Consider the following 14,874-nt stretch of genomic DNA (forward strand, 5'->3'; position numbering starts at 1 on the left):
GCAATTGGCTACAGCAAATTATTAAAATTCAAGTGATATGTGTTCAAATACAAATCACAAGTCAAAATGAATTGCCTGAATTATAAAAGGTATAAGTGGTAAAATGAAGAGCCGTTTGGGAGCTGAAAGAGCCGGCTCTTCTTGGTGAGCTGAGCCAAATGATCCGGCTCACTAAAAAGAGATGAAATTCCCATCATTATTCCATATGTTAATGAATTGGTGTAGGCAGGCACTGATTAAGTATTATGAGAGGTTATTGAAAGAATCTAATAATACAGCTGTGTTTGGGTAAGGTGCTAACTCCAAAGGATTATCCAAGGAAATACATATCTGTTTAATTCAGTCAAGAATTGTTAGTAAATAAATTGGTCTCCTCTTAAAGGGTGAATTATGTGTTTGTTGTATTCTCTCTCGCTACTCTCTTGATATTTTTTACATCTAACTCTGAGAATTAAGGGCTCGTTAAGCCTTATGTAATCAAAACATTATTAGTTACATATTGGTTAATTAAAGTCATCTGATGATTTCATGTCAGTTGAATTTGAATTTGTCTGATGTCACAAATTAAATCTATTTTCAAGAAATGTTTCACAATTTGTTTTTGAATTTAAACCAACACAATTATGGGACAGGTGTGTAGGAGCTACTGCTTTGTAAATTTTGATTTAATAACTAGGAGGAGTTTTGTTCTTTGTGTTCACTAATTACAGATGGTCACCAGGTGTTTTCATTAGATCATGCAAGGTTAGTCTAGGTTTGTATGTGATGAAGAACACCCTGTTCTCACTGCACAACCAGACAAAACAAGACAAGAAATGTAAACAAAAGTATTCAATAACAGCCCAATAATAACCACACCCTGCCTGTCTGGTTTCTGTCAACTACTTTACTCACACAGTACCACAAAATTCCTCTCAGTTGCCAGTAATATGTCTGGACTTGAGTAAGGCCTTGGTATGAACATGTTCTCATATCTGTCTGTCTGTCCTTAATTCTTCAGAGGTTCGCGTTAGATACTGACAAGTTTTCAAGTCAAGTTCTAAGTTAAGTTCTTAAGTTAAGTTAAATTAGTGCGCACCTCCATAAAAGATATGTAAATAGTATATGTGTGTATGTGCGTGTGTGTGTGTGTGTGTGTGTGTGTGTGTGTGTGTGTGTCCCTCCTTCAAAAAACTCCTCCTAGCTTTCATCAGCACACAGTCTACCGAAACCAAAAAAGTACATACAAATGATGACTTTGGACACTCGCTTCACTTTGATAGTGGTACTGTTCTCCAGCCATGGCTCGGCTTTCTCTGGCTGCGTTGCTTCTGTGTGCGGTGAGTACAGAAGGAGTTCCCTGTCTTTTTTTATTTATTTATTTATTTTTTTTTTTACTCATTGCTGTCTGATAATACTTTCATCTGAACAAAACAGGTCTGAACAAAAACAAGGATATGTCATTCTGGTTTTTCATTTGTTAAGGTGAACTTGATTCTGCCACAAAAAGAGTACACGGATTCTAATCTGAGCTACCTGTAGGCAAATATGAAGGCCAAGAACCTGTGACATTTTCAGAAATTCTTCATACTGAAAATTAATTAATTAAATTGTATTTATATAACTAGAACTCAACCCTGTTGAAACCGGGTGGAGCTCTAACCAGCTAGAATTACTAAGTGAGAGTACCTTAATTTTCTGATTCACACCAGAAATATCTCCAATCTCCATCTCAAAACACATTTGGATGAAATATATTAATAGAATATAGTAATTCATGCAACACAGGTGTATCAGTGTAGTGCTGGACCAAGTGGACAGACTGTCCACATAGATGTCTTTTACATAGACAAACTATACATAAAGATTAAATCCTGCTCTCCAAACTAGCAGGAAAAATGACAGCATCCTTTAACCTTCTGTCTATCACACTGCCATCACCGGACATGAAAGCGGACACCAACTGCAGCGTATATCAGTGCTATCTATAGTTTTCTAACACAGTGACGCTCATAACAGCACGTCAGTTACAATATATCACTTTTATGGTATGGAAGCAATGAGCACCTTTGCCGAACTGGCATTTCTGCAATTTAAATAGGATGACAAGTTTACATTACTTTTGTTTTAAATTAATGGTATCACATATCAAACTGAACTGGCAGCCCTCCAGCTACCAGTCCACTACCATACACCATGTTCCATACTGGAATTGAACTGGCCACCCTGCAGTTCCCAAGCCAGGTCTCTATGGACTGAGCTACTACCACCCCGTTTAGAGGTTTTGTGGCCAACCTGAACAATTCCAAATATTGGAATTCCTGCTTATGCAATCTGTGGCAGAGCTTTGGCAGGACTCTCTTACACAGACAGAAAAGAGTCTGTACAATAGGCTACAGGGTTATGACACCTTGTTAGAGAAGGTATGAATTTTTATATTTGAATTTTACTCTTATTTTTCTATCTATACGCTGAATAATCCATCCATCCACTCCCGCCCCTGTTTTAATTCAACCAGTAGCAGCTGATAGCTGTGCATCAATAAGATAATAAGAAGAGGCTCTGAGACTTCTGCTTGCAAAAGGAAGTTTTTCCTTTTAACTCTCGCAAGCGCTTGCTAATGGTGACAATTATTGAGTTACTAACCAAACTTCCCCGGAGTTTCTATGCTCTGTCGTTCAGCAGGTTCTCATGGATCGTGGCTGCTGCTGTGATCCTGCAGGACGTCCACTACACATTTATTACTGTCATTATTACTACCATATCTGCTACTGTGGTCATTTTATCATTCATTGTGATTCATTGTCATTTTGTCAGTCATTGTAATTGTACAATATGTTTGTGTTGATTTGTTCTGTACACGTGACATCCATTGCACGTCTGTCCGTCCTGGGAGAGGGATCCCTCCTCTGTGGCTCTTCCTGAGGTTTCTTCCACCTTTTTTCCCTGTTAAAAGGGTTTTTGTGGGCAAGTTTTTCCTCACTCGAACCGAGGGTCTAAGGACAGAGGGTGTCATTCCCTGTGCAGATTGTAAACCCCTCTGAGGCAAATGTATTTTGTGACTTTGGGCTATACAAATAAAATTGATTTGATTTGATTTGATTTGATTTGAGTATGTGTTAGGTGAGGTTTAGAACTGCTTTATATTTAAAGTGTCACAAGATAACTTATAAGTTATGATTTTAGCGCTTTGTGAATAAAATCTAATTGATTTTCTTGTTGTCACTTTGACAGTTTCCAAAGTTTCTCCCATGATGCACATTTAAAAAAAAAAAAAAAAAATTGAACAATTTTATCTCATGCTGGGATATCTGGTTTGCTGTCTTGAAATGACATTCAGTGGACTAATGATTAATCTGTCAAGTAAGGGTTCATTGTGAAGTAATCATATCTATTTCATTACAGCTCCAGGCTGTTGCTGTGGGGATAATGTGCTGGCCTGGTATGCCTGATATAAGGAAAGGCATAAAAGAAAATACAGACTATCTGGGAAAGGCTGTTACCTTTGTGAGTTATTGGTCTTTGTCTCTACCCACTGACTTTGACTCTGAAACAATCTTTTACGTATCTTTACTATACCCTATTACGAATAGAAAAAATGAGAAAAGGTTCAGGCTCAGATTCTTTCTTTTAAATTTTCAAACCATGCACAGTGGTAAGAAAAAGAGAATGAATCATTTGGTATTACTTGTATTTCATTTATTTAAGAATATGCCTTCAAATGTTTTCTGCAAATACAACCTGCTTTAACTAACAGAAAAATGATCATATTGTTCTTGTTCTGATTTAATTCATCAATAAAACTAAGTGAACGTTAAGACTAATCAACTCAGCCAAAGCTAACTTAAGTCAATCATTTTCAAACATTTTCAAACAGCTATTTCTATCTCTGACTTTTTACACTCTCAGCTGATGTGAGCTATGCCTTGAATGCACAACTCTCAGAAGGCCTTGGATTAATAATAACTGACTCATATGAATGTGGAAAGGGTGTGAGAGACATCTCCAAGGTTTTAGATAATTATCATTCTACAGAATGACAAGTTGTCTACAAATTCAGTGGACAGAGAAAATTTGATTGTGTTTAGCTGAATCAACTCTTCTTATCCATGTTTCAGATTTCTCCACAATCCAATAATGACAACAAGGATATTATCTACTCTCTGGAAGGCATCGGTGCAAACCAGTATCCCTTCCATGTGTTTGTAGTTGACCCTGAATCTGGAGCAATCCGTTTGACTCAAAAGCTTGACAGGGAGTACATCTCTTTGTACAATGTAAGTGATACATGGCATATTCTGTTACTTTGATATCACTTTTCTCTTGCTAATATTCAGTAATTGCTTCTCAGACAGATGCCAGAGAATAACATTTGAGTTTTCTGTTTCAGCTATCCGCTATTAGCAAGTACAGATATAGCAGGGTGGCACAAAAAATCAACATCTATATCAGAGTTTTAGATGAGAACGATAACCCTCCAGTGTTTGGAATCATCCACCCTGGGGTGGTGAATGAGCTCAGCGCTGCAGGTTAGTGCTTCTACTTTTGTGTACAATGTCTATTGTGCTTTAAGATAACAAAACAATCCTTGATAAATGAAATAAGGCTTGACCAGTCACTGCCACATGTCAGGAATGTCAGAATATTATATGTAGATCAGAATATTACATAACCACCAACAATCATGTGCATCCTCATGAACATGCATGGAGCAAACAAAATGAGTAAAGCCTACTATGAGAGTTTTGATTTGGGGGCTCCATTCCACATCCTTAACTTTAAACTGTAGACCTGATTACATCAAATCAATCATGACATTTCAACAGTTTGGGAGCAATATAAAATGATTTGGCCACTTATGCATTTCAATTACATAGAAAATTTCCATCCATCTGAATGTTGCAGGGTTCTTTCTCTAACCTCGTTGCTTGTTTCAAACATCCAGGCTTAGTCGGAAAAATTATGTTTTGGTTTTTATTCTCCACCTCACCAGGTGCAAACAGTGCCAATATTTACAAACCAAAAAAAAAAATTAAGTGAATGAAACAAAATGCTCTATATACATTTTTAAACATAACTCGACTTCCCATAATACTCAACACTCACTTCTCAAACCACTGTTACATCCTCTGTAACCAACCACTCTTACCTTGATTAGGGCCCAGGCAGCCCCTTTTATAGTGGTAGCCCCTCCTACTCGGACTACATCATTCCTAAAAACAATATAAACATATTTTTCTCGTTTTAATGTCAATTTCCTTCACATGTGATCATCACCAACATTATACAAAAGCAGTTTCTTATAATTTCTCTTCCATAGAAACTGCATGCTACACGGACAACTTGACATCATTAATAAAATTAATTATAATAAAATAATATTAACTATGTAATGGAAACACATTAAGTTTATTAGTGCTATTACATGAATCTTATTACTTGCTTCACATTAAGTTTGTTTATTTATATGTAATTGAAATCGATGGACATTTTCTATGCAATTGAAATGCATAAGTCCCGCATTTTGGCCAAACATTTTTTTGAGTGCAGGCTTAATGTTAGGCCGAGTGCATGTTTGACTGTTTCATTTAAGTCTATTATCTACAGGCACTCCAGTTATGAAATTAACTGCAACTGATGCTGATGAACCAGGGAATGAGAACTCTCAGATTGCCTATTCCATCATCAACCAGAATCCAGCTCATGACATGTTCTACATTACCAGTGATGGGACCATCTATGTCAGAGATTCTGCCCTGGACAGAGAGGTATGCTACACTAATGCAACTACAAGGTTAATGCTAATTCCAGAAAACATGTCTGTGTGGGTTCTCTCTGTATACTCCAGCTTCATCCCACAGTCCACAAGCATGCAGGTTAATCAGAGACTGTAAATTGTCCATACAGTAGGTATGAATGTTAGCATGAATTACTGTTTCTCTGTGTCAAGCCCTCTGTACCCCGTCAGGGGTACCCCGTCTCTCACCCAGTGCCCCCACAATTTTGATAAACATACACATTAAGGATGCAGTTAAGGAAAGTGGATGGATGGATGGGTGGCCACAGCTGCAATCATGCAGCAAACAAATATAGATCATAGTGTAGAACATCTTTCAGAATCCACACCTTACACTAATCCAGTCTCACAGCAATGTCTCTGTATCTGTAAGTAATTATGACCATTCTCTACTATCAGAAAGAAAGTCAGTACACCTTGACGGTGAAAGCACAGGACTTAAATGGCAAACCAGAAGGAAACAGTGCAACTGGCACTGTTGTCATTAAAGTGGAAGATGTGAATGATCACCTCCCCACACTGGAAAAAGAGGAGGTATTTTCCTTTCTTACACTCTTGTATGTCTCACCCATGTTAATATAATAACTGTAAAAAAAAAAAGTTTCCATGAGGTTATTTAGGACTGCCTAATTTCAGATTTCAACAAAACACTAATCAACATATGCTAAAACAAGCAGAAATGAACCCTGTTACTTTCATCACATAATGTGTTTTTCTTACAGTATGAGGGCAGCATTGAGGAGAACACACAAGGTGTGGAGGTGATGAGATTAAAAACAGAGGACCTTGACCAGAAGGGCACAGACAACTGGGAAACTATATTTGACATTGTTAAAGGCAATGAGGCAGGATACTTCAGCATTAAAACAGATCCCAAAACCAACGAAGGGATCCTAATGCTCGACAAGGTACTGTTGAATGAACAACACAGCAATTTTAAACTGAGAAGAAATACTGTACTTATATGTGTCATTTGTGTTAAAAATGTGTTGCAGTGATCTTGCTTGACAATTAATGAAAACAAGTAACTTTATGATTACCACAGTTCCTTCCAGAGAAATGCACAAGGCATCCCTACAAACTGCAATGCTAATCTCTCTCATATCAAGTTTTTATCCTATCTATTAATCAACAGTGCTTTTCATGTGTCGACCAAATGAAAGTGTGATATCCATGGAAAATAGCATAATAACATACTGAGGTACACAAAACACAGTATCTGCCGTTCAGTCCTTGTTTTATTTTACACAGTGACTCATGTATTGACAGATGTTTTAGGTTATTATTGTAATTACTGATGTGTGTTCATTATTTCATTATTTATGTGTCATTTCAGGCTGTGGATTATGAGGACGTGAAAAACCTTGAACTGGGAATAGGTGTGAGAAACAAAGCACCATATATTGGACCTGTGGGAATTAGTGGAACTAGTATACATTTCGGAGGGGGAGGAGGTGGAGCAAGTGGAGCAAGTGGAGGAGGAGGAGGAGCATGGGCATCTGAGGCTTCATCTGGAGGATCATCATGGCAAACTGGATCCACATTTAAAACTTATCCAATCAAAATCAACGTGAAGAATCAACCTGAGCCGCCCAGTTTTGAGCCTAAAGTCAAAGCTATTCCCATCTCAGAGGGAGGCCACACCATCAACATTAAAGATGTTATTGCCAAGTATCCTGCAATAGATGGAGACACTGGAAAACCAGCAGAAAATGTCAGGTGAGTGCATAAACAAACACATACACATGAAAGCCACTGCAGTTAAAACCACAGCGCCAGCTTAATTCTTTGTATCCAGTTACAGCAATTAACATGGCTTATTTCTACTGTAGGTATATTAAGGGCTCGGACCCTGGCAACTGGCTAACCATCGATCCAAACACAGCTGAGATCAAACTGAACAAGATGCCTGACAGAGAATCTAGTTTACTGGTTAATGGGACATATTTTGCTGAAGTACTGTGCATTTCAGAAGGTGAACTTTTCCTTCATACAGTATATCTGCATTTAGATGTTTTACATGTCAGACTAGAACGCTTAGTGAAAAGTATGTAACATATCACATACCCAACAAATCAAATGCTAAATGATGTGTTCTTATTTTTGTTTTTTCCAATACAGACATGCCTGCTAAAACAGCCACCGGCACCGTAGCCATCCAGGTGGAAGATTTTAATGACCACTGCCCCACCCTGACCAGTGACTTCCAGACTATGTGTACCACAAGTGACTCTGTAATTGTGAATGCTAAAGATGAGGATTTCTTCCCTAATGGACCTCCTTTCCACTATGTCATCATCCCAGAGGGCACTGAAGGGAAATGGCAGGTGGAGCATCTCAATGGTGAGGAAAATACTGGCAATTACTTAAAGTTATGGTGGATAGATATAGAATTTTACAAAGAGAAAGGCTTGGTATTGGGTTGGTACAGGGCTTAAAATTTGCACTACAATTTTTTTTAGACCTAGTTGATTACTGGAATGTCTGGAGCCTTGTTTTTAAACTAGAATGTGGAAAAGCCACATTCACAGTTGCATTTAACCCAGGCTACTGTTAAGCATAAAGCATATTGATTTTTTTTTACCCCTTACATATATTGTATATTGTATTGTTTCTGGCAGACACTGCAGCTATCCTGAGGGCCTAGGAGTCCATGTGGCCTGGTACCTATGAGGTGGAATTTCTGGTGAAGGATGCGCAGGAACATCATTGTGCAGAACCACAGAAAGTGAAGGTCCAAGTTTGTACCTGTGATGATGGAGTGGTGTGTGGAAAAAGAGGTGCCAATGGTCAATCCAGGAAAGGAGCAGAGTTTGGACCTGCAGGCATCGGACTGCTACTCCTGGGCCTACTGCTCTTACTACGTATGTATAATGTGATGCTCATTCTGATAAAGGGTTGCGTGTTCAAACACCCAACACCTTCACTGTGCTCAAGACAATCCCAAAACAGGTTGAGTTGAGATTAAGTCCAGATTATTCTAAAGAGATCAATGGAAATAACTCAAAACACAGATTAAAACTGTCATATACAGAGTACATGTCTTTTCAAATGTGAAATAATATGTACAACATTTATATTCATACGTGGGGCTCCAATTCTGAAAATGAATGGTCTAAACCAGGGGTCAGCAACCTGCGGCTCCGGAGCCGCATGCGGCTCTTTCATCCTTACACTGCGGCTCCGAGTGGCTTGGGAAAATAAATTACTTTAAAAAAGTATTTACCGTATTTTCACGACCATAAGGCGCATATAAACGTCTTATATTTTTTACAAAATGTGCAGCGCCCTATAGTGCAGTGCGCCCTATGTGTGTTGTTAAACCTGTGTTGAGAACAACGTGCCCATCTCACAGCCGATGTGAAAAAAGAGGGTGAAACAAATGAACGCTGCACTTGCTGTTATTCCGGGAGGTCTGACAAAGGAACTCCAACCGCTGGACATCGGTGTGAACCGGCCGTTCAAAGTAAGGCTGCGAGCGGCGTGGGAGCGATGGATGACCGATGGAGACGACAGTTTCACAAAGAATGGCAGGCAGCGCCGGGCAAGTTACGCCACAGTTTGCGGATGGATTGTAGATGCGTGGGCTAACGTGTCTACTGGCACTGTTGTTCGAGCTTTCGCAAAAGCCGGCATCATCGAGGGGCCGCACGGCACGGAAAGTGACTCTGACAGCGAAGAAAGTGGAACTGGCATATTTGATTTAGCGCAGCTGTTTAACTCAGAAACGGAGGATGAGGACTTCGATGGGTTTGATTAATGAAGATTACCGGTAATGTGTGCTGTGGTAATGTGCTTAAAAAATGTTAGTACTTTGTAATAAAGACTTAAATAAAGCACAATCAAACTCAGTTTTGCTCCCGCTCTATTTTTAAATACGCACACTTGTATGCTTGTGTGTGTGTTGTTGTAAGGCGGTGCGCCATATGTGTGTGTAGACTGCGCCTTTTCGTACGGTGCGCCTTATGGTCGTGAAAATACAGTATGTGTATTTTATTTGTGTTAGTTATTGTTTTAGTGTTTTAGTTCTAAATTGGAAGATCTTGATGCGATCTTGAAATATTAAATATTAAAATATTAATAAAATAAGTATATTTTATTGTTTTTTGTCGCTCAAAATAAACGTCATACTCGCGAAAGCCGGTATTCCCGCCCGAACGCTATCCCAACTTTCAACCCCAACAAGGCCAGATATGGAGAAATCTAAAAAAAGAAAAATATCAGAGGAAAATAGATCGTTCAATGATGTCTGGGCAGACTCATTTGCTTTTCAAGAACTCAGAATGTTCAAAATGTGTTCATTAGAAATTTAATTTAATTTTCTCTGTAGCACTTTGTGGATTTCATAAGTAACACTTTATAGCCCATCTTCAAAAGGGTAGTCAAAGCACTAATAAGTGTATGTTTATTTTTTACTTTCTAATAAATGCGTTTTTTCTCCATTTTAAATGTCAAAAAGTATTTGCGGCTCTCAGTGGGTTTTTTTTTTGTGGAAACCGGGTTCAAATGGCTCTTTTGGTGTTAAAGGTTGCCGACCCCTGGTCTAAACACTACAATTTACAGTATGTCACCCACCAGCTGAACACTCATCCACATATGGTCATTTTTGCCTGTGAAAAGCCAAGATGGCAACATATGAGACATATTACAGTGCATACAACTTACATTACAGTTGTTATAGAAACACCTAGTGTTGCTAAGAAAAAGCTAAAAGGTTACCTATGACAAGAGAAGCCATGACCAGGTCGTATTGTGCCAATTCAATTGTAACTGCACATCATACTTTGGAGACCCAGACCAGCAACAAAACTTTGTTGTTTGTCTTTACAGTCATTCCTCTGTTGCTACTCTTCTGCCAATGCGGGGGGTCTGCAGGCCTCCCAGGGGGCTTTACTGAGCTGCCTTTTGATACCAAATCACACCTCATTAACTACCGCACTGAAGGCCAAGGAGAGAACACGGTAAGACCAACATATTTACTTTTTTAACACATGACTTTCACCGTGGAGGATGGGAAGGTCTCAATACATACTGGATACTTGTTATTGAGATTAATTTATTTTTGTTACTGTTAAAAAATACATATCTTATCTTATATTATTTTATTATTATGCTGTCTTCTTGAAAGTTACAAAAGGTGATTTGACCCCTGGGCAGCAGAATAACCAATGACTTTGTTCTTACATTTGGATCATTATAGGAGGTGCCACTTCTGAACCTGCCAACACAAATGGATGGAGCATTAATAGATATGGGCATGGCTAAGCAAAGTTCAATGGCGCCCATGGGAGGATTTGATTTCCAGAAATCTGTCACTTCCATGGATGGGATGAATGGGGGAACTTATCATGATGGTTTTACAAGTGTCTATAGAGAAGGGACGTTTGGGATGATGAACCAACCAAGTGGCAGTGGCTTCTACAGAAGTGGATTTGAACGCAGAGAATCAGCAGAAGGTGGAGAAGTTTATAATGGCATGGCTTTACCAGATCAGTTCCTTAGACAGTACTACAGTCAGGTGAGGATTAATTTAATTATTTATACTCTTTGCTTCCAATAACGCATAGCAGGCATTTGTAGTTTGGACATACAGTGGTCCCTCGTTTATTGTGGGGGATACGTTCTAAAAATAACCCGCAATAAATGAAATCTGCGAAGTAAGTTTTACAATTATTATACATCTTTTAAGGCCGTAAAACCCCTAACCACACACTTTTATACACTTTTCTCAGACAGGCATTAACATTTTCTCACATTTCTCTCTTATTTAAACACTCTCAAAGTTCAAACTTTCGCAGATTTAACAAAAATAACTACAATACTGTATTAGTAAATTAAACCGTATTTCACAGTTTCTCTGACGGTGCCGCTCCACTGTAACGGCTTTTTCCTCTGATGGTGCAGGTGTTTTTTTCCGAGTGCAGAACATACAACACATTTTGTACAGTACTCCCTTAGCTAATCAGGACGCCGAACGCAATGCGCATTCATACTGCACAGTACGCTGTAAAAAAAAAAGCATGCAAAATTACACAAAAAAACCCACGAAACAGTGAGTCCTCGAAAAGTAAATCGTGTTATAGCGGGGGACAACTGTAATTATTTTGATGGTTTTATAATCTTTGGAGAATAACTCAAATCGGATAAAAGAATTATAACTGGAAAAGGAAAACTGCAGATTTCCTTAAATTACTCTATGTACTCATGCTGTCAAAACATACTCATGAATATGTTTAAAGGAACCCTTTAAGCTAATTTACTTTGTGTTCATGGACATACCAACAACACAAACTTAACTATATTAACCCAGTTGTAACATTTTTGCTACATGAGTTTCTAAGACCAGTATGTTATCAACAGGATCAGTATTTTACTGAAAAACCTGTTGTATACAATTTGACATGTCTTCTGCCCCCTGGTGGATTTTTATGTGTCCTGCAGGACTTTAAATGCAAAATCCAAAATGGCCTGCCTTTGGCAGGGAAACCTTTGCTCACCTTTGAAAAAGTTATCATAAGCATAACATGAATGTTGTTACTAATCTTTCAATATAGATTTGTACTGTATGAAGCAACTTATTGTTCAGTCCTATAATTATTCTATAGTAATTCATGTCCAAAGAATGCAAATAAGACATAGAGCAGAAATTAAAGGCAATTCATCTGTAAATGTGTTATTTTACTCTATTACATGATACAATCTGCGTTATACCTTCCAAAGCTTTGGAAGATTGAAATGTCATCTTAAGATACATTTTGAGTGGAAACTGAGATATTCAGGTGTTCACAAAGTCAATCAAGGTTGTAAAAAAGACCAAAACTGATTGAAATGTTGTTGTTTTTGTTTCTAAGAAAACACTGTCATTGGCATAATTTCTTTAGCATAAGTTTGTCACTAAAAAAATGGTTTTAATTTTAATTTGATGTGTTTTTAAAAAAATATTATTATTTCTTTTTTTGGAAAGATTTGACTGATTTGCATTCATTGAAAGCTAAAAGAAAACACTTACATAATAAATGTCAAAAAAGGTAACCTTGGTGATCATTTCCTTTTTATTGTTTCAACAGAAGGTGGCCAGTGGAAATAAGAACCTTGGAGTGAAGGATAGTCTTTTGGTTTATGACTTTGAGGGCCAGGACTCCTCTACTGGCTCAGTGGGCTGCTGCAGCCTCCTGGAGTCTGACAATGACCTGCAGTTCCTTGATGACCTGGGGCCAAAGTTCAAGACCCTGGCTGAGATGTGCGGAGGCAAGAAGATCTCAACTGAGGTCAAACAAGTTTTCAGTCCTCCGCCCAGTACTTCCATTAACACTCAGAGCACAGTGTCAAATGTGGTGACTACCCAACAGCTGCCCCCTCCACCCCAGCCTAAGCCGACTGTCCCCAAAACAGAGCACACTGTGATCAGGGAGACATCTGAGCGTTCTCAGATGGTGAAGGATAGCACAGCCACGGTGAGGGAAGGGAAGACCACATTGAAGAAAGGAATGACAAATCAAGGCCAGATGTTCCTGCTACAGCAGCAGCCCGTCTACTACACCACCACCCCAGTGCTTCAGCCAATGCAGTATGTAGTCCAGCCACAGGTTCAGAACACCATGGTGCTGGCTGAGGCACCAGCCACCAACCTGCAGGGCATGGTACTGGTTAACGGCACCCAGACCGGACCTGCCCAAGGTATGGTCGTTCAGGGACAGACAATGATATCCAATGGACAAGTCCAGGGTCCGAGCATGATGCTGGTGGACAGAAGCGGGGTCCAGGGGGGTGGTGTCAACCTGATTCACACTGGCAATCTCTCTGGCTCACAGACCATGATGGTCGTAGAAGGAAAGGTCCCTACAGGGTCAATGAAAGTGCTGAAAGGGAACCAGACCTGCTACGTGCCAGGAGGCATCCTACAGCAGGGAGGGATTTCAGGATCTCAGGGAGTCTTGGTGCTTGGAGGACCAATAAGCAACGGGGTGCAGCTGATCCAGGAGACAGGAGATCCACTGGATCTCAGAACCACGTGGTGGGTTCATCTACCACCACAGTGAAAACAACACCTATCCACCACAAGTTGGTGGTGCAGGAGACAAGAGAAATTCACTGAGGGTGTGACTGTCAGGACAACAGAGAACTTTTTCAGTGCTAATAAAACTGTTCCTCTGGCCTGGTCTAGATGGTGATGGGATGCTTGTGGACTAATGCAAGACAGCTAATGGAGTGATACTGCTTCCTTTAAGTTTGACAAAAATTTTGTCAATGACTTTACCCTGCCCCACATTTCTACTGCTATGAAGGTGGCTCAAAAAAAGCACTGCAGCACAATTATCTCCAGACATCCCCTTCAACTTTTTTTGGAATGTATTTCATACAAACACTTTATTACTTTTTAAAGTTGGTACATTCTTATGTTATGTTTAATGTAGGGTTACAGTTAGATGCTGTCTGTCTGTTGTTTTGCACAAAAAACAAAAGTAATACAAAAAATATTGGAACATGCTGTTTTTTGGGAAACAATTTTTTGCTGTGGATTTTCTTGCTATATATGTATGTCTGCCCGTTGTCATCACAAATGGGCTTGTGTCTTCCATATTTTTAAACAGGGACATGAGAGTCTTGCTAGTTATAGTCAGGATTCCACTTTAACCTTTTGCTGCAGCTTGCAGATGGAATATAAATGTTCTTGGAGAACATGGGAGACATCCACAATAAATAAATAAATAAAAATACTTGGGTATCACTGTCTGTCCTGTGTGGTCTGTTCTCTGTATAGTAAATATAGAGCCCATTTTCGAAATGTTCACTTTAGATGCTCACAAGAGGTTGTCAGGCCGGGACTCAATCAGGACTCAGATACGGAAGACGAAACACTTTGGCACGGGACAAAGGGAGACGCAGACAATATATACACAAGGTAATGGGGAACAGGTGGAAACAATCAGGGCGGGGAAGACAATCAGACCAGTGACACATGAGGAAGGGCAAGTGACCTGAAACGAGAGGAGAGTTATCTTTCAAAATAAAACAGGAAATGACAAGACATAACAAAAACCCAGCTTGACCTCACCGCGGTGTGACAGTACCCCTCCCTCTAGGGCCGACTCCTGACG

The 14,874-nt window shown here is 39.2% G+C and overlaps 1 protein-coding gene across 1 annotated transcript; it reads left to right on the forward strand.

Annotated features, from left to right (window-relative positions):
- The first annotated feature begins 1,229 nt into the window (after positions 1 to 1,229).
- On the forward strand, positions 1,230 to 14,509 carry LOC109142585 (desmoglein-2-like). Its single transcript, XM_027289962.1, is given in 14 exon segments — positions 1,230 to 1,319; positions 3,385 to 3,486; positions 4,098 to 4,256; positions 4,370 to 4,508; positions 5,587 to 5,747; positions 6,176 to 6,310; positions 6,499 to 6,684; positions 7,113 to 7,495; positions 7,609 to 7,751; positions 7,898 to 8,119; positions 8,398 to 8,640; positions 10,607 to 10,737; positions 10,977 to 11,294; positions 12,844 to 14,509. Coding segments are annotated over 14 exon segments (3,333 nt in total). The 5' UTR covers positions 1,230 to 1,280; the 3' UTR covers positions 13,816 to 14,509.
- Positions 14,510 to 14,874: the final 365 nt, after the last annotated feature.

The sequence above is a fragment of the Larimichthys crocea genome, chromosome XVII (genome assembly GCF_000972845.2).
Source record: "Larimichthys crocea isolate SSNF chromosome XVII, L_crocea_2.0, whole genome shotgun sequence".
Classification (NCBI taxonomy): Eukaryota; Metazoa; Chordata; class Actinopteri; family Sciaenidae; genus Larimichthys; species Larimichthys crocea.